General features: G+C 40.2%; 1 protein-coding gene across 1 annotated transcript in view; it reads left to right on the top strand.

Annotated features, from left to right (window-relative positions):
- LOC126161997 (N-sulphoglucosamine sulphohydrolase) overlaps window positions 1-17,028 on the top strand; it is a 119,524-nt gene that overhangs the window by 21,240 nt on the left and 81,256 nt on the right. The window contains exon 4 of the mRNA XM_049918200.1: window positions 4,365-4,515. Coding sequence (XP_049774157.1) covers window positions 4,365-4,515 — 151 coding nt within the window. The remainder of the gene's footprint in view (window positions 1-4,364; window positions 4,516-17,028) is intronic.

Here is a 17,028-nt window from a genome sequence, read left to right as displayed (position 1 = left end):
ATGTTCAGATCTGTGTGAAATGTTATGGGACTTAACTGCTAAGGTCATCAGTCCCTAAGCTTACACGCTACTTAACCTAAATTATCCTAAGGACAAACACACATGCCCATGCCCAAGGGAGGACTCAAACCACAGCTGGGACCAGCCACAGTCCATGACTGCAGCGCCTTAGACCTCTTGGCTAATTTCGTGTGCCATGAACTTACATTTAACGTAAATAAACATTTTTCAGTGGTTGTGAACAGATAATGTATTCAATGGTAAGCAATATATATTTGTAATTTAAAGATAATTTGGTTTGAACAATAATATTTACAGTAACAATTAAATGTTGAACAAAATAAGAAACAACACAGTAAATAACCAAGACAGTGATAATAATATAAAAATTAAAAAAAAAATACTAGACATATTGAACTTTCCTGACTTTTGCTTGTGCAAACTCTTTAATGCAATTTGTGTAACTTAAGTCCTCTGCAAGCTCATGCTCAATCGATATTGTTGCAAGATCATTCAAACGAGTTTGGCTCATCATTGATCGGAGGTATGTCTTTATCAATTTCAGTTTTGAGAAACTCCTCTCTCCACTTGCAGCTGTCACTGGGAGTATTAGGAGAATTCTCAGAGCAATGTTAACATAAGGGCAAAAATTATGTCTTCCTATAAACTTCAGAGTCTCTTTTGGACCTATTACAGGTTTCAACAATGTTGGAAGAATTTTCAGTTCTTCCCTCAACTCCAGTGCATCAATGTCGCATGACTCATGATGTTGCAAAATCGCTGTGAGGTTTCTACAGTTTGTGTCCAGGCTGTCTGGAGGTGCACTCTTCAGCTCGCCGATGTCGTAGAGAAAATCAAAATAATAACAATGAGATTTCGGTTGATTGAAGTGGTTACTATATCTAAAAGATAATAGTAGAATTCTGTCTTGTAACGTTTTGTTGGGTCATCTATTGTCTCATCCCTTCCTTCATAGGTAAAGTGTATTGGGTTCTTACGTGTCACCGGGAAACACTTATCCATGGTAATGTTAGATGTTCTAGCTCTAATTCTGTAGCCAATTCTTTGGAATCCATCAAGAAAGACACCATCTTTTCTTCTGTTCTGCAGGTCTTAAAATATGCTTTCGTTTCTTCAAGAATTTCCACAGCCTCAGAAACATTTATGTCAGTGGTCTGGAGGGTCTTACTGACTACACTGATGTGAAGCAGAACGTCGCCACAGGTTACCAGAGAAGTGAGAAAGGTGTAATTATTTTTTATTTGATTCGCAAGTGATGTTGCTTCGTGAGTGATCATGCCATCGAATTCTTCTGATATCTGAACCAGTGCATCATAAACGCCTCCAATTTGAAACCTCAGTGGAGTAAGTGCATTGATGCAGCTTTCCCATCTAGTATCGCTCATTGGTTTCAGCAACAGGTTAGGTAGATACTTCTTCAAGACATCCCAACATCAAATGGAAGACAAGAAGAAGTCGTACAAGCTTTTCACAGTCGAAAACATGGAAACAGCATATTTAGAAGACATAGTGGCGTCGTTTACAACAAGATTCAATGAGTGACTGCTACATGGTACATAAAATGCTCGCTTTTTCATATCTGAAATTCTTTTCTGGAGACCAGACTACTTTCCTTTCATGTTTGTTCCATTGTCATATGCTTGCCCTCTCACATTACACAATAGGATTTTTTTATCTTCCAAGAACTTGAGTACGACCTGCATCAAAGTGGAGCTTGAAGAATTGGGCACTGGAAGAAATCCCAGGAAATGCTCCCAAATTCGGACATCGTACACTCCATCGGGTCTTGTCTCCTGGATGAAATGTACGACAACTGTCATCTGCTTAACTTTTGAAATATCTGGTGTGCAGTCCAAAATTATATATAATACTTTGCAGGTTTCATCATTAATAGAATGTTGATGGTTATAGGTGATCCAGTAAGATGAATTATTTCATTCTGTGTTTCTTTTCCAAGATAATGATGACCCCTGTTCTCACCTTGCTTTGTTCTGTGCAGGTGCTCCATCATCACAGTGTTGAACTTTCCGAATAATTCAACGAGTTTCAAGAAGTTTCCATTGTCAGGCTGAAAGAGTGTATCTGTACTTCCTCTCAAAGCCAGACATTGCCGACCCAGGAAATGAATTATTACTATTAAGCGCTCAAGATCATTTTTCCAATGTTTGCTTTCAGTATTCAGAAGCTTTTGATGATGGGCGTCAACAGTTCGTAACTTTTTCAGTCCCTCGGAAAACATGATCCACTTTTTATGTGAATTCAAATGCTCAGTAGACTTCCCATGACTTTCGAGATACGAAGCAAGGTGACGCCAGTCGCTTATACCGTTCTTTGCAATTTTTACTGTAGATGATGAAAAAAGTTTGCAACAAAACCAGAGCACAGCATCCTTGCTCTTTGAGTACACCAACCAATGTCTGTCTGCTTCTTCTAAATTCTTCAAAGAATAGCTGTAGTGCACAGGGCTGAAACGCTGGTTGTCCATGTTTTTAGGACATTCTTCAGCTTCCTTAATGCGCTCGGGAGGACCTCACATGACCAAAGTCGTTCGAATGCAGTCTGTAATAATTTCCGGCCATCTTCCGGGATCCGAGTCAATTGTGTCTTCCAGTTTATGCTCACCTTCAATCCCTTCTCCGATGGTGTGTACCACAGCTGATGTTCCTCCGGTATTTTCCGAATCTGGTCGCCTAATTTCAGTTCTGCCTGATGTTTCAATCTCAGAGCTTCAGTCCAGATGAGGTCTGTTCAACACGTTATGGATGGCCCACCGTCAGCATTGCTACAGTATACGGTGGTCACAATACTGTGTTCGTCAATTTTCTTTTCATGTCCTGAAGATAAAGATGTAGCTGCAGTAGCTCCACTAGTTACTGTACTTTCAGGATCTATTTTTCCACCCACACTGCTGCTTGGTTGTTCTCTCTTTGGCTTGAAATATTGTTGTAGTGCATCCTTTTGCTTCTTATCCTCATCTTCCTTCAGAACCCGTCTTTTCCTATATTCACTGCCAGACAGTCTTTTTCTACTGTCGAACATGTTTCAATCCAGCCTGTAAAGAATGATTACGTGGAACTAACTGTTGATGTCAGTGTACTAACTTTATTTGCAACACACTTCACACACAATTTCCTGATATTCCACTGCACATAAATGGAAAATTATATTACTGTAGGATACACTGTTCAGGGGATGAAGTCATAAGAATTGAGCCACGTGAAACTGAATTTCAGGCTGAATTTCACTACAGACGCAGGTGAAACTGTCAAATAGTGGGGCGGAGGACAATGGAGAGAGGAAGAATAAGAAGATGGAGTAACATAATACTGCAATAAATACACATCCGGGCATCAATGGGTACTAATGCTAGTTGAAATATGTTAACTCACTGTACTGCGGTTGTTCATTTCAAAAAATGTATTTACCCATTCAGAATACTTCTAGCCATTGTAGGTGTTGGATATGTTTGACTGTAGTAACGTTCAACCATTTTTTTCCATAATGCGGGAAGAGTAAAACACTTGGAAACTACCATTGCAGGGCTTAGCAAAATTGCTTCAGGCTTAACATGTAACCGCAGTATTGAACACTGCATTTGAATTTCCAAATTAGATTAAGTCTTCTGCAAAATTAGTTGTGAGGAAATGCACAGCGCATAACAGGCTGGCAGCGCTCCACTCATAAGAATGCTGGCATGTACGCCAGACTGCTTCCCCCTCTCTGTTTCTCTGGCATAAACACGACCGTCCTGCCACAGTGGCGAGGAAGAAATTAGTCCTCCTCCCACCCGTTGTTCAACAGGGGTGGCCGGCAGGTAGTCGAGGTGCCATGCCACAGTTCCCGAAGCCACTCCCTCTGAGGTTTGGTTTCGAATCCCCTCTTGGGTATGAATGTTGAGTTTGTCCTAAAAAAAATGTGTGTGTGGGGGGGAGGGGGGAGGGGGGAGGGGGGAGGGGGGGAGGGGCGGGGGCAGATTTGCCGCACCTCGGAAAGTGCCACCCCGTGCGGCCGCATGTTTCACACGTGCCTTGCGCTGACCCTGATATATATAATTAATGTTCCGTTAGATTTAAGCGTCTGTATATATGCAAAGCTGTACTATTAACTGTACATCTTGACAAGGCTAGTTGTATGTATACTGCTAATAAACATTCTTACCATTTTGAACCTTATATCTCTGTGAAGCATTTTGAAAGATTCATTATTCACTTCACTGTCAATTATTACTATTGTCACCTCTGCAATGTGAGAGGAGAATATTTGCTCTTATTTCTTAGGACTTATTCTATTTCTTACAGTGTCCTATTCATTCAAATATTTATATTCAAATATTTCTGTTGCAGGCATAATTGGCAAGAAGCATGTTGGCCCAAAAGAGGTATACAAATTTGATTATGAGCAAACAGAAGAAAATAATTCTATTCTTCAGGTTGGAAGAAATATTACAAAGATTAAGCTTCTTGTGAGAGAGTTCTTGAATCACAGTGGTTCTCAGTAAGTAGTATATATTTGGAACATTGGAATTTCATTTTAAACTGGATGCTAGTAACAGTTTTTCATCCATCTTCAGTAAATTACCTAAATACAGGGCAAATAAAAGGCATTTTTCTTCTACTGAAAGTAGTGATAGTGAGATAAAACATAATATGTGCATAATAACCATTTACTAACATAATCACCAGATATGTGGCACCAGATGAGATACACTATGTAATCAAAAGTATCCGGACACCCCCAAAAACATATGTTTTTCATGTTAGGTGCATTGTGCTGCCATCTACTGCCAGCTACTCCAAATCAGTGACCTTAGTAGTCATTAGACATTGTGAGAGAGCAGAATGGGGTGCTCCGTGGAACTCACAGACTTTGAATGTGGTCAGGTGATTGAGTGTCACTTGTGTCATACATCTGTATGTGAGATTTCCACACTTCTAAACATCCCTAGGTCCACTGTTTCCAATGTGATAGTGAAGTGGAAACATGAAGGGACACGTACAGCACAAAAGCGTACAGGCTGACATTGTCTGTTGACTGATAGAGACCGCCGACAGTTGAAAAAGGTCGTAATGTGTAATAGGCAGACATCCATCCAGACCATCACACAGGAATTCCAACTGCATCAGGATTCACAGCAAGTATTATGACAGTTAGGTGGGAGGTGAGAAAACTTGGATTTCATGGTCGAACGGCTGCTCATAAGCTACACATCATGCCAGTAAATGCCAAATGATGCCTTGCTTGGTGTAAGGAGCATAAACATTGGATGATTGAACTGTGAAAAAACATTGTGTGGAGTGACGAATCACAGTACACAATGTGGTGACCCGATGGCAGGGTGTGGGTATGGCGAATGCCCAGTGAACTCATCTGCCAGCGTGTGTAGAGCCAACTGTAAAATTCAGAGGCTGTGGAGTTATGGTGTGGTCATGTTTTTCATGGAGGGGGCTTGTACCCCTTGTTGTTTTGCGTGGCACTATTGCAGCACAGGTCTACATTGATGTTTTAAGCATCTTCTTGCTTCTCACTGTTGAAGAGCAATTTGGGGATGGTGACTGCATCTTTCATCATGATCGAACACCTATTCATAATGTACGGCCTGTAACAGAGTGGTTACATGACAATAACATCCATGTAATGGACTGGCCTGCACAGAGTCCTGACCTGAGTGGGATGTTTGGAACACCGCCTTCGTGCCAGGCCTCACCAACTGACATTGATACCTCTCCTCAGTGTAGCACTCCATGAAGAATGGGCTGCCATTTCCCAAGATGGAATCCAGCACCTGACTGAATGTATGCTTGCGAGAGTGGAAGCTGTCATCAGGGCTAAGGGTGAGCCAACACCACACTGAATTCCAGAATTACCGATGGAGGGTGCCATGAACTTGTAAGTCATTTTAGCCAGGTGTCCAGATACTTTTGATCACATAGTGTATATTCACACACACACACACACACACACACACACACACACACACACACAGACTGTTAAAGATACAAACAAGTACAGTTTCATGTTTGGTTATGAATGTAAGGGTGGTATGACGAAAATTAAGGCTACAAGTAAGTAAACAGAACACTGGAAAGTCTGATGCTGAAACTCAAGTGTCATCCATCAGTAAGGCACGCTGTTGCTAGACTAATGCCAGTGACAGTGAGGCCTGAGAAGCATAAAAGGAAAAGGAAACATGGCAGTAAGATGCATGTAGCTATGAGAATGAGAAGAAGTGAGTAATATTCTGGGCCTATAAGTAATGTTAATTTGTATGGTAAGAATTCTTGTAAGTAATAGATAATAATATTTACCTTTTACTGACATTTATTGAGAATGATATGGACATTAGTATATAACTACCCAGAAACTTAATACACATGAAACTAAGAAACTAAGCACTTTATATGAAATTATTAAGGGAGTTAATATTTTTAATTAACATGGCACTATTAAATTTTAAATATCAAGCTCTGTTGTAAAATAAAATTACTGGAATGAAACTAACTAGACCATAGGAATGTTCAAAACAGAAAATATTGTCTGGATAATATAATTGGAAAATAGAACCTATGAAGTAATTTTGATATTTACTGGGTGATGGTAGGCTGAAAGTAAATGGCCAAAAAGAAAATGTAACATTTCTTTACCCTGGGAGTGAGAGCAAGTGGATACTCTGTTAAGTTTTAACTGTGTGCAGGAAATTGACATTGCAGGGATGTGCGTCAGTGCTAAGGAAAGGCAAAGACAAGTTCAGACTTCGGTATATCAGTGGAAGGAGTGAGTTATGCACAGAAAGGTTTGAATGTGGATGGGTGTCTGTAGTTAATCAGTTCAAAACTACTTTAAAGTCAGGAGCAGTGGCTTCATCATGGTTACTATTATACAGTTTGTGAGCCAAATTTGTCTTAGCATATGAAAAGAATGTTTAATTGTCTCCAAACATGCAGGTGCTATGGAATTATTCAAGAAGTTATGAAGTAACAGAACACCAGTGTAGATATTTGGGTGACTGCCCTAATTAACACCTTCACAGACTGGTACAACATTCCAAACATAGTCCACAACCAAATTTCCCATGACAAGTTTCAATATAACTCACGGCATTGTTTCCAAAAAGACCATGAAGGTTGTGTGACAAGCTATGCTATGACTTCCTGGACTTACACCATAGGGTTGAGGACTGTAGTGATGGACTAGACATTAGAGGCTGCTGCTCACAAGGTTAACTGTGTGCAGAGTGAACAAAAGAATTTTTTACCTTAGATGACTCTTCTAATACTAGATACAGAAAGCTTGCTAAAACCTAAAATTGCCAGTGTGAGATTGTTGGGGTAAATCTAAGTGAAGGTCAAGCAGGTCAGCTAATGGGAAATGGAGGCAGTGTATTTGTCACTGTAGACAAGAAACTGAGGCCCACTGTGATCAAAACCGGAGCTGCGTCTGAGCCTGTTTGAGCAAGAGTCAATATTAAGGGTGAACATAAACTTATAACTGGCTTCTTCTACATATTACCAGACTCACCCTCTAATGTAACTGGAGATATCAGTGAAATCTTCAACTCACTAACACATATGTTCCTCAGTTGTACTGTCATCATTGGTATAAACTTTAATCACCCAAAAATCAATAAGGACAATCACAGTTTGGTAAGTGGTTGATGTGACAAGACTCCTGTGAAATAATACTAAATGCTTTCTCTGACAGCTTCGTAGAAGAAATAGGTTGAGAGCCCATACAAGATGGAAAATACACTGATGAGCCACAACATTGTGCCCACTGCCCATTCTAAGATTGAATACCATCAGGTGGCATTGCAGGCACTTGCCATAAGGAAAGTACAGGTTCGTCATAAAGTCTGGGAACATGTTCAATTATTTATTGCACAAGAACCAAACATTGTACAGATATCATACATATGTTATTTTGAAGAGAAACCCTGAAAGTTTTCTTTCATGTATACCGCCACAGCGTAGTTTTGTAATTTGCCAATTGTCAGCGCTAGTCGCAAACATGGCGAGTTCATGTGCAGAGCAAGCTTTCTGTGTGTTGGAATTTGACAAAAACAAGTGTCCTACAGCTGTTTAACAGATGTTTAGAACCTATTACAGGAAGAAGTCACCAACGAGGAAGACCATTTACCACTGGCACAACAAATTCGTAACGATGGATTTTTGTCGAACTCCAACACACAGAAAGCTCACTCTGCACCTGAACACGCCATTTTTTCGACTAGTGCTGACTATTGGTGAATTACCAAACTATGCTGTGGCAGTGTACATGAAAAAAACTTACAGTTTCTCTTCAAAATGACATATGTATGCTATCTGTATAATGTTTGGTTTTTGTGCAATAAATAATTGAAAGTGTTCCCAGACTTTATGTACGCCCTGTATATAATCACAGCAAAGACAAATGGAGAATCATTCTAGTAATGATATGGGCTGCAAATGATGAAATTCACTGACACAAGCACTTTTGACAAAGGAAAAAATCAAACAATGCAAAGTCCAGGTTGGAATATCAACAATATTATGAAAAGGATAGATTGCTACTCACCATAAAGATGACAAATTGAGTTGCAGACAGGCATGATGAAACAGCTGTTACATATAAGCTTTCAGCCAAAGCCTTGTTCAAAAACGAGATACACACACACATTCACACAAATGAGCACACTTCACACATACATGACCACTGCCTTTAGCAACTCTACACAGACTACAACAATCTGAAGAAGAGTGGGGTAAAGAAGGGGGAGGTATAGCAGTGTGTGGATGAGGAAAGAGGAATCAGCACTGTCTGGCAGAGCATGTAGTGACTAGTGGCAGCAGGACAGGGTTGACAGCCACAGTGTCAGAGGCTGTGGGGGTGGGAGAGGAGGGGGATAATGGGGAGTGGAAAAGAGAGGAGCAGATAAGGGGAAAAGACAGGTGGATGCACTGGCAAAGAGCAGTGCACAGTGAGGGTGAGGGGAGGTGGTGAATTGTGAGGAGGTGACTGGACAGAGGGGGCAGAAACAGTTGGATGGAGGTTGTGGGGACAATAGGTTATTGTAGGTTATGGCCAAGGCGATTTCAGGAGCAGAGAATGTGTTGTGAGGATAACTCCCATCTGCACAGTTGGTAGGGAGGTAGCAGCATGTTATCTCGGGTCGAGAGTCATAGCGACAAGTAGCAGACACTTGTGTGCTTCTGGGAAATTATTAAGATTCTCAACATTCATTTTGTATATCAGTGACTTGCTAGACAATATTAATAGTAAACTCAGATTTTTTTTGTAAATGTTGCACTTATCTATAATGAAGTACTATCAGAAAATAGCTGCACAAAAAAACAGTCTGATATTGATAAGATTTCAAAGTGATGCAAGGACTGGAAACTTGTTTTAATGAACAGAAAAGTGAAATTAAGCATTTCAAAATGATTACAATGTAAGTGAGGGAAATTAGAAACAGTCAACTCATACAAATACCTGGGTATAACAATTAGCATAGCTATGAATTATCACATATACTTAGTCATAGGTAAAGCAGGTGACAAACTTCTGCCCATTGGTAGCATACTGGAAAAACGCAATCATTTTGCAAAGGAAGCTGCTTACAAAACATTTTTGAGTCCCGTCTTAGACTATTGTTCACATTTGTGAGACCTTTAGCAGCTGGAGGTGCAAATAGAACATACGAATATATCAGTTTGCCTTACATCTTCCATAACCAGCCTCTAGTGAGGAAATGGCTAATTCACAGGCTGGTCACTTGAACTTCTGTAGCAGACAAATATTGGGAGTGACAGAAATTTCTAATAGTTTTCAAATAAAAATAACTCAAATGTTTATAAACATTTTTGCATGTTTATTATTTATTACGAATTGCAAAAAATGGTAATGAATAAAAACACTGCAAAAACATAAATGTAACCTTTTACAGAAAAACATAAAGGCTACATTATTTAAGTGGTGGTCATTCCTCATCATACATTCCTCAAGTCTTGCAGCAAAGCTGTCAATCACTTTACTCAACATCTCATTTGATATAGGTGCAGTAATTTGTCATATAGCTTCTTTCAAATCTTATAGTGTGTAGGTTTGTATGAAACTTCCTGACAGATTAAAACTGTGTGCCGGACCAAGACTTGAACTCTGAACCTTTGCCGTTCACAGGCAAGCAAGTTTCATATCATATCTACCAACTAAGCTACCCAACCATGACTCACGACCCATCTTCACAGCTTCAATTCTGCCAGAACCTCGTCTCCTACCTTTCAAACTTTGCAGAAAGTAGAGATGAGGTGCTGGCAGAATTGAAACTGTGAAGATGGGCCGTGAGTTGTGCTTGGGTAGCTCAGTTGGTAGAGTACTTGCTTGCAAAAGGCAGAGGTCCTGAGTTCAAGTCTCGGTCCAGCACACAGTTTTAATCTGCCAGGAAGTTTCATATCAGCGCCCACTCCACTGCAGAGTGAAAATCTCATTCTGGAAACATCCTCCAGGCTGTGGGTAAGTCATGTCTCCACAGTATCCTTTCTTCCAGGAGTGCTAGTTCTGTGAGGTTCGCAGGAGTTTCTGTGAAGTTTTGAAGGTAGGAGATGAGGTACTGGCAGAATTGAAGCTGTGAACGTGGGTTGTGAGTCATGCTTGTGTAGCTTAGTCAGTAGAGCACTTGCCTGCGAAAGGCAAAGGTCCTGAGTTCAAGTCTCGGTTTGGCACTTAGTTTTAATCTGCCAGGAAGTTTCATATAAGTACACACTCCGCTGCAGAGTGAAAATCTCATTCTGGCACAAACAATGCGGTTGGGAGAAAGAGCAGGCCAAGCAAAGTCAACATTGTGAGAGATGACATGGCCATGAAATTTCTTCCTCAAGTAACCCATTACACCATTTGCTGTGTGGACAGTTGCTCTGTCCTTTTGGAACAAAATCTTTTTCATGCCATGACATTTTCCTTTCAATTCAGAAATTAAGAAAGCATCCAACATTCTTAGGTAACATTCTTGTTTTCTGTAACTGTTCGCCCTCCTTCCTCAAAAAAAGTATGGCCCAATAATACCTTTCTTAGTAATCTCACACCACACTGTGACTTTGGCAGGTGGCATTCGTGTACCTCTCGTGGGTTTGTGTCTGACTAGGAGCAAAAATCTTGTTTGTTAACATATCCATCAAGATGGAAATGAGCCTCATCACTCATTACAAGAGTTTTGTCATCATCCCTCAGATTATTCATTCGTTCTGAAAATTTCTGATGTTTAGTATAGTCATGGGGCTCAAGCTTTTGGACAATTGCAGTTTTATACCAGTGAAAATGTATTTTCTCTAGTGCACAGGTCAATGTGGGATAGTCAGCATGGCTTGTCTTACACGCTCAGCATAGTCTGGTGTTCTGACTGACTTTGGATGTCCTTTAGGCTTTTGTTTTAATGTTGAACGAGTTGATCTGAAGTTCTTGACCCACAACTTAATTGTGTTATGGGAAGGATTTTGTCCCCTACTACTCACCTGAAAATGTGTGTGAAACTGATGTTGTGTGGCAACAACAGATTAACTCTTTTAAAATATGTCCCATCAATGAATGCATGATGTTTACTGGGCCACTGCCCCATTGCAACTGAAACTGCCTTGAGTAACCTTGAGAACGCCACATTCCTCACCACCTCATTCTGTGTGACTGCCATACTGTGCACAAACGAAAACTGTCACGTATTTCTGCCACTCCCTGTATAAGGGCACATAGCAGCTGACTCACTCTTAGTTATCATCTGATCCGAAATTGCCTCTACAGGTGAACTACAGCTGCTGCTGCTGTCAGCTGGACCAAGTGAGAGATGCATAGTGCTTCAGCTTGTGAGCATGTGGCTTCTACCACTGCAAGGATTAGTAGGACTTTGCTTAGTATTATAATTTCAGTACATGTACATAAAAAAGTAGCAATGCTTCAAATATGTAAAATCCAGGATAGAATAATGACAATATTATGAAAATGATAGATTGCTACTCAACAGATAAAGAAGACAATGAGTCACAGACAGGCACAATGAAAAGACTGCTATGCATTTGAGCTGTTAACCAAAAGGCCTTGTTTTAAAGTAGAAAACACATTCTCTCTCTCTCTCTCTCTCTCTCTCTCTCATTCTCTCTCTCTCTCTCTCTCTCTTTCTGTCTCTGGTCTCAATAGCCAGAGACAGTGGTAACAGTTCAAGTATATGTGAGTTGTGCTTGTATGAATGTGTGTGTGTTTTCTACTTTAGAAGAAGACCTTTTGGCCAAAAACTCAAATATATAGCAGTCTTTTTGGTGTGCTGTCTGTGACTCAACTTCTCCTCTATATGGTGAGTAGCAACCTAGATCTATAATTTTCATAATATTTAAGTAATGCTTTAACGTACACCAATTTCACTAAGAAACTATGGCTTATTAGTTTCAATCAGGAATTACTGCTTGTATCAATCTCCATCAACAACTATGTCACTGGCTCTAAAGTGAGGATTACAATAGCACCCATGCCAAACAGAATTAACAAGAGATATTGACTGTGTTCATACCAGGACGGCATGGATGATCACAGATTTGTTTGATTCATGGGAGACTGTCACAGAAGTACTGAGAAACCTGAATTAAAAGACACTTCGAGATAGATGCAAATTACCCTGTGAGAATCTACTTACAAAGTTCAAAGAACCGGTATTAGATGAGGTATCTATAAATATACTTTTGCTTCCACCTACTGCTCCCGTAGGGATCACAAGGAGGAGAGCAGACTAATTGTAGCACACAAAGAGGCATTTGAACAGTCATTTTTCCCACATTTCATACACCACTGGAAGAGGAAGGAATTCTAAGAAGAGATATGGTCATTCATTCATTCATTCATTCATTCATTCATTCACTCCTTCATTCATTCATTCATTCATCATGTTCTGTTGAACCCATTAAGAATGAGAACCTTCAGGGATGTTGCATGCGTCAAGCTATGCCTTCACAAAAGACAATAATCTGTCACAATATTGCTTGCTGCTATTCACACTTATGCCAGCAGAATTTAATTGAGTACATTAGAAAGAAAACTGATACTCTGATAAAGCAGGTATACTATATAGCTGCTATTTAATTGCTATTAGTAGCTTAATATTTACTAGATTACAGTTGTATTTTTCAAAGAAAGTATAGTCCTATTTCAGTATATTATTACTTGCCACACAGCTTTAACAAACATTTCAACTTACCATGTAGCCAACAGAACTATCTATTCCCTGAATCTAGGTACCCAAATAAATTGTAGGATGAGTGGTTAATGGTATATGTTTTTAATTTTTTGTTGAATTGGTAGAGATTCACAATTTCTTACCTTATGTGAGGCATGAGCGTGTTAGAAATCTTATCACCAGACAAAATAACTTTATTCTGAACTCTAAATGAGAAGTCAAAGTTTACATGAAAATTATTTTTGTGTCTTGTATTTTATTTCTTTATCTGTAGACAATAAATATTGTATGGATATTATCAAAATGTACAGGTAAATTTTATGTGAAATCATTCCTAGGAAATGAAACATACAAATACATACATAAAGTAATACACACAAAACAATGCTAAGAGATACAAAAGAGAGTAGCACAAATTTATGTACATATATGTATAGGAATTCTCAGCAGGTGGCCTCTGGAATGAAGTTGGAAGCCAGTGTGTGAAATTAACAAAACTTTTATTACTAGTAATAGAATGTACAGAAAGATGAGATTTATACAAAACAGTTGTTCGCAGTGAACTGAGGGTGGCAAGAGTACTAATGATATTTCTCCTTATAGGAGGCTAAACCCATATCACTGTGAATTATTATTATTATTATTATTATTTTAAAGGGTGGAGCCCCTCCATGTCCACACTAGCATCTAGCATGATGGCCAACACAAAAGGGGTACTGTCATCTCTGCATATTGGTTAGTTTACACTAAGTGAGGTCTTGCAGGATGTTTGTACTGTGATGTTTGCATATGTCTGATTCTGATTAGTAGCAGCTTGAAGAGCAGAGGAAAAAAAAGTGCCAAGGCAACAGCCATGAGAAAGAAACCTCTGGAAATAGTTGGCTCGGGTTGTAAGAGCAGTAGTAGTTTTCTTGCTGCTTGCAACAGGTCATGCAAGGGTAAGCTTTGTTAGTAGTATCATGCAGGTGGATACCTTTGACATTGTGGAGCAGTGTTACTTGGTGGCTGCAGCTGGGTACTGATGTTGGCTTCTTGGTCAGCATCAGCACACCTATAACAGTTGGGTTCATCATTGTTTAGTGTCTGATATGTCATATATTGGCAATTTGTTTATGCATCAGTGTGCGAGCTTATTGGCTTCCCTGCAGTAACGTGTTGGTTGGCTTTGATAGCAGCTGGCATATCCAATCAATGTTGCTGATATGCAGGGGCTTGCAGATGTTGTCACTTGTGAGTGTTTGTTAGCTCTGCATAAGTGGTTGTGCCCTAGCTAACAGTGTCTTTGGCCACCTGTGGTTTCACCTGTGGTTGTGAGTTTTGGAAGAGTTTTATTTATGTATATTATTTCATGTGATCAATGGTGAGGTCCCCACAAAGACCTCCTTCTTTCAGTGCTGAGCTCTGGCAAGATGAAGCCAATGAAGGTCCCAGGCACTCATGTGTTCTTCACTCAGCTGGGTATGACTAGCCATGCCATGCCATGCCATGTGGGGCTATGAGGCAGAACATGACTGCATCATTTCTCAGTGTAGAAATGCAGTGGTGGTGCCACCCGCACCATCCCTTCCTCTTCCCCCCCCCCCCCCCTCTCCCTCCAACTCTCCTGCAGTCCAGGAGATACTAGCTAAGGTATGGGAGAGGTCATCAGATACACGCGTAGTGAGATTGCAGGTTGGTGTCACAGTTCTCAGGTTGTGGCAGCAGAAGAAGAGTCACTTGTGGCAATAATGGCATGAGGTGATGTGATGTCATCCCTCCCTTCTGAGTTCACTGGAAGCAGTTATTTCTTAGGAGCTGTAATGATAAGAACACCATCAGATTACAGCTTTGATGTTACTGCCTGTGATTCAACATCCTAGAGTAGCTTGTAGAGTGTCTGGAAATAAAACTATGCTCCTCCTGCCTTTCCTCAAGCTTTCCTTTAACAATGTGAAAAATGTCGGTCATTCTTATGTTTACTCCTTCTAGCTTGAATTGTTGCATGTCAAGGTTCACCTTCAAACCACTCTCAGTATTCTGAATGTTTTGTTTTACTGTGCCTCGTTGGAACACGTGTGTTGTCTTCTGTCTGTACCCTGCAAACTTCAGGCAAGTTTGAAGCAATGCATTGACACAATGACCGGCTTCCCAAGTAGTCATGGGTGCTGGGCAGCCAAAACTTGATATTCACAGTTGTACAAATGCCTTCAATGTTTTTTCTGCCATTATGTCTGGCAAGAATGTCACCTCAACCCAGCCAGTGATGTGACTGAGTTCAGGAAGAATGTACTGGTAATTTCCTGACTGGTAGTGAGCTGATCAGATTGGGTCAGACATGTTTTAACTGGCCTTTCAGTCAGTATTTCATACTGACGTGCTTTAAATGTGTGTGTTGACTGTTATTGCAGCTCTACCAATCTCTGCAGGTTTGAGTCCACAGTCTGCAGTCTCGCTTCACATCAGGCCTGATAAATCTATCCATAACAGACTTAGTGTTATGGCATACTCCCAGGTGTGAAATTCGGTGTAAGCTGTTAAACATAGGCTTCCTCATACTTAGCAGAATTAGTGGTGAAGCCTGTTTTGCAATATGGCACACCAAACTTGCATGGATGTGGCGTGCTGTTCTAGTTTCCATCCAGTTGTAGTATCTTGTTCACAGATTTGCTGAGATTGTCATAGATGATGTTAACCAACAGTGCATTGACTTGGGATAGGTAATCTGCCATGTCAGCATCTGTGTCCTTGAGGTATAACACAACTGAGGGTGCAGAATCGATGTGGAGGACAGTGTTTTCCAAAACTGTGTATGGAATCAGCTGGTGGTTGGTTGTCCATGTACATTGTTAGTAGCCTACCCTCTATGTCTTCTTTGAAGTGATGCACTGCCTCGTACGCAGCTAGCAGCTCCCAGTCACATGCCAAACACTTGCAATTATTCTTGGTTAGTTTCTGTAAGAATCTATGTAATTGTTGTTGCAAAAGAACTTTGCTGATTGCAGTTTCACTTGACTCACAGGTAACAGACAAGGGGCTGCTGTGACAGAATGGGATAATGTTGTTGCTTGTAGTAAGCTGGGCTTAATTTGGTTGTAGTTAGAGCCTGTTTGGCACATTCTAGTCAAAACATCCATCAATGGTGCCTGTATGGCTACCACATATGGCATGTTACTTCTGTAGAAACTGATCATGCTGAGAAATTGCCATAACTCCTAATAGTTCCTTGGCCATTGGAGTTGATGGATAAGCTCTGTGCTTTGGATCACGGGTCAAACACCAACCCAACTGAAGGAGTGTTCCAGAAATATTACTTCCATTTGTCACAGCTGGCATTTGTCTTCATTCAACACTACCCTGAAATGTTCATATGTCTCAAAAGTAAGTCAAAGAAGTTCCTCGTGCTCTTCCAGAAACACTGAAAAACTAAAAAATCATTCAAGTATGAGAAACAGAATGAAAATTTGAGAAAAATTTTATCTATGAAGCATTGCCACATTTGGGCTGAATTTTTTTTTAATCAAAAGACTTGAACCAGAGTTCATAGAGTCTGAATGGTGCTATTATTGCAGTTTTGGATGTGTCATCAATAGCCACAGGAATGTGCAGGTGTGCATTTTAGCATACGGAACAGAGAAGTACCTGCCAAAGTGTGATTTAGAGTCATGGATATTTGGTATGAGGTAACAATCAGGTACCATGTGGACATTCAGGGGTTGGTAATCACAAAAGTCTATATGCTTTTTCTATCTTGGGAACTAAATGTACATGCGAAGCCCATGGACTGTCTAATGGCTTGACTATGCCTGCCTGCAGCAACTCACTGAAAACAACTTTATCTACTCATA

The sequence above is a fragment of the Schistocerca cancellata genome, chromosome 2 (assembly GCF_023864275.1).
Source record: "Schistocerca cancellata isolate TAMUIC-IGC-003103 chromosome 2, iqSchCanc2.1, whole genome shotgun sequence".
In the NCBI taxonomy this organism is placed as follows: Eukaryota; Metazoa; Arthropoda; class Insecta; order Orthoptera; family Acrididae; genus Schistocerca; species Schistocerca cancellata.
The sequence above is the reverse complement of the archived record's forward strand: the minus strand, read 5'-3'. Positions and strand labels throughout refer to the sequence as shown.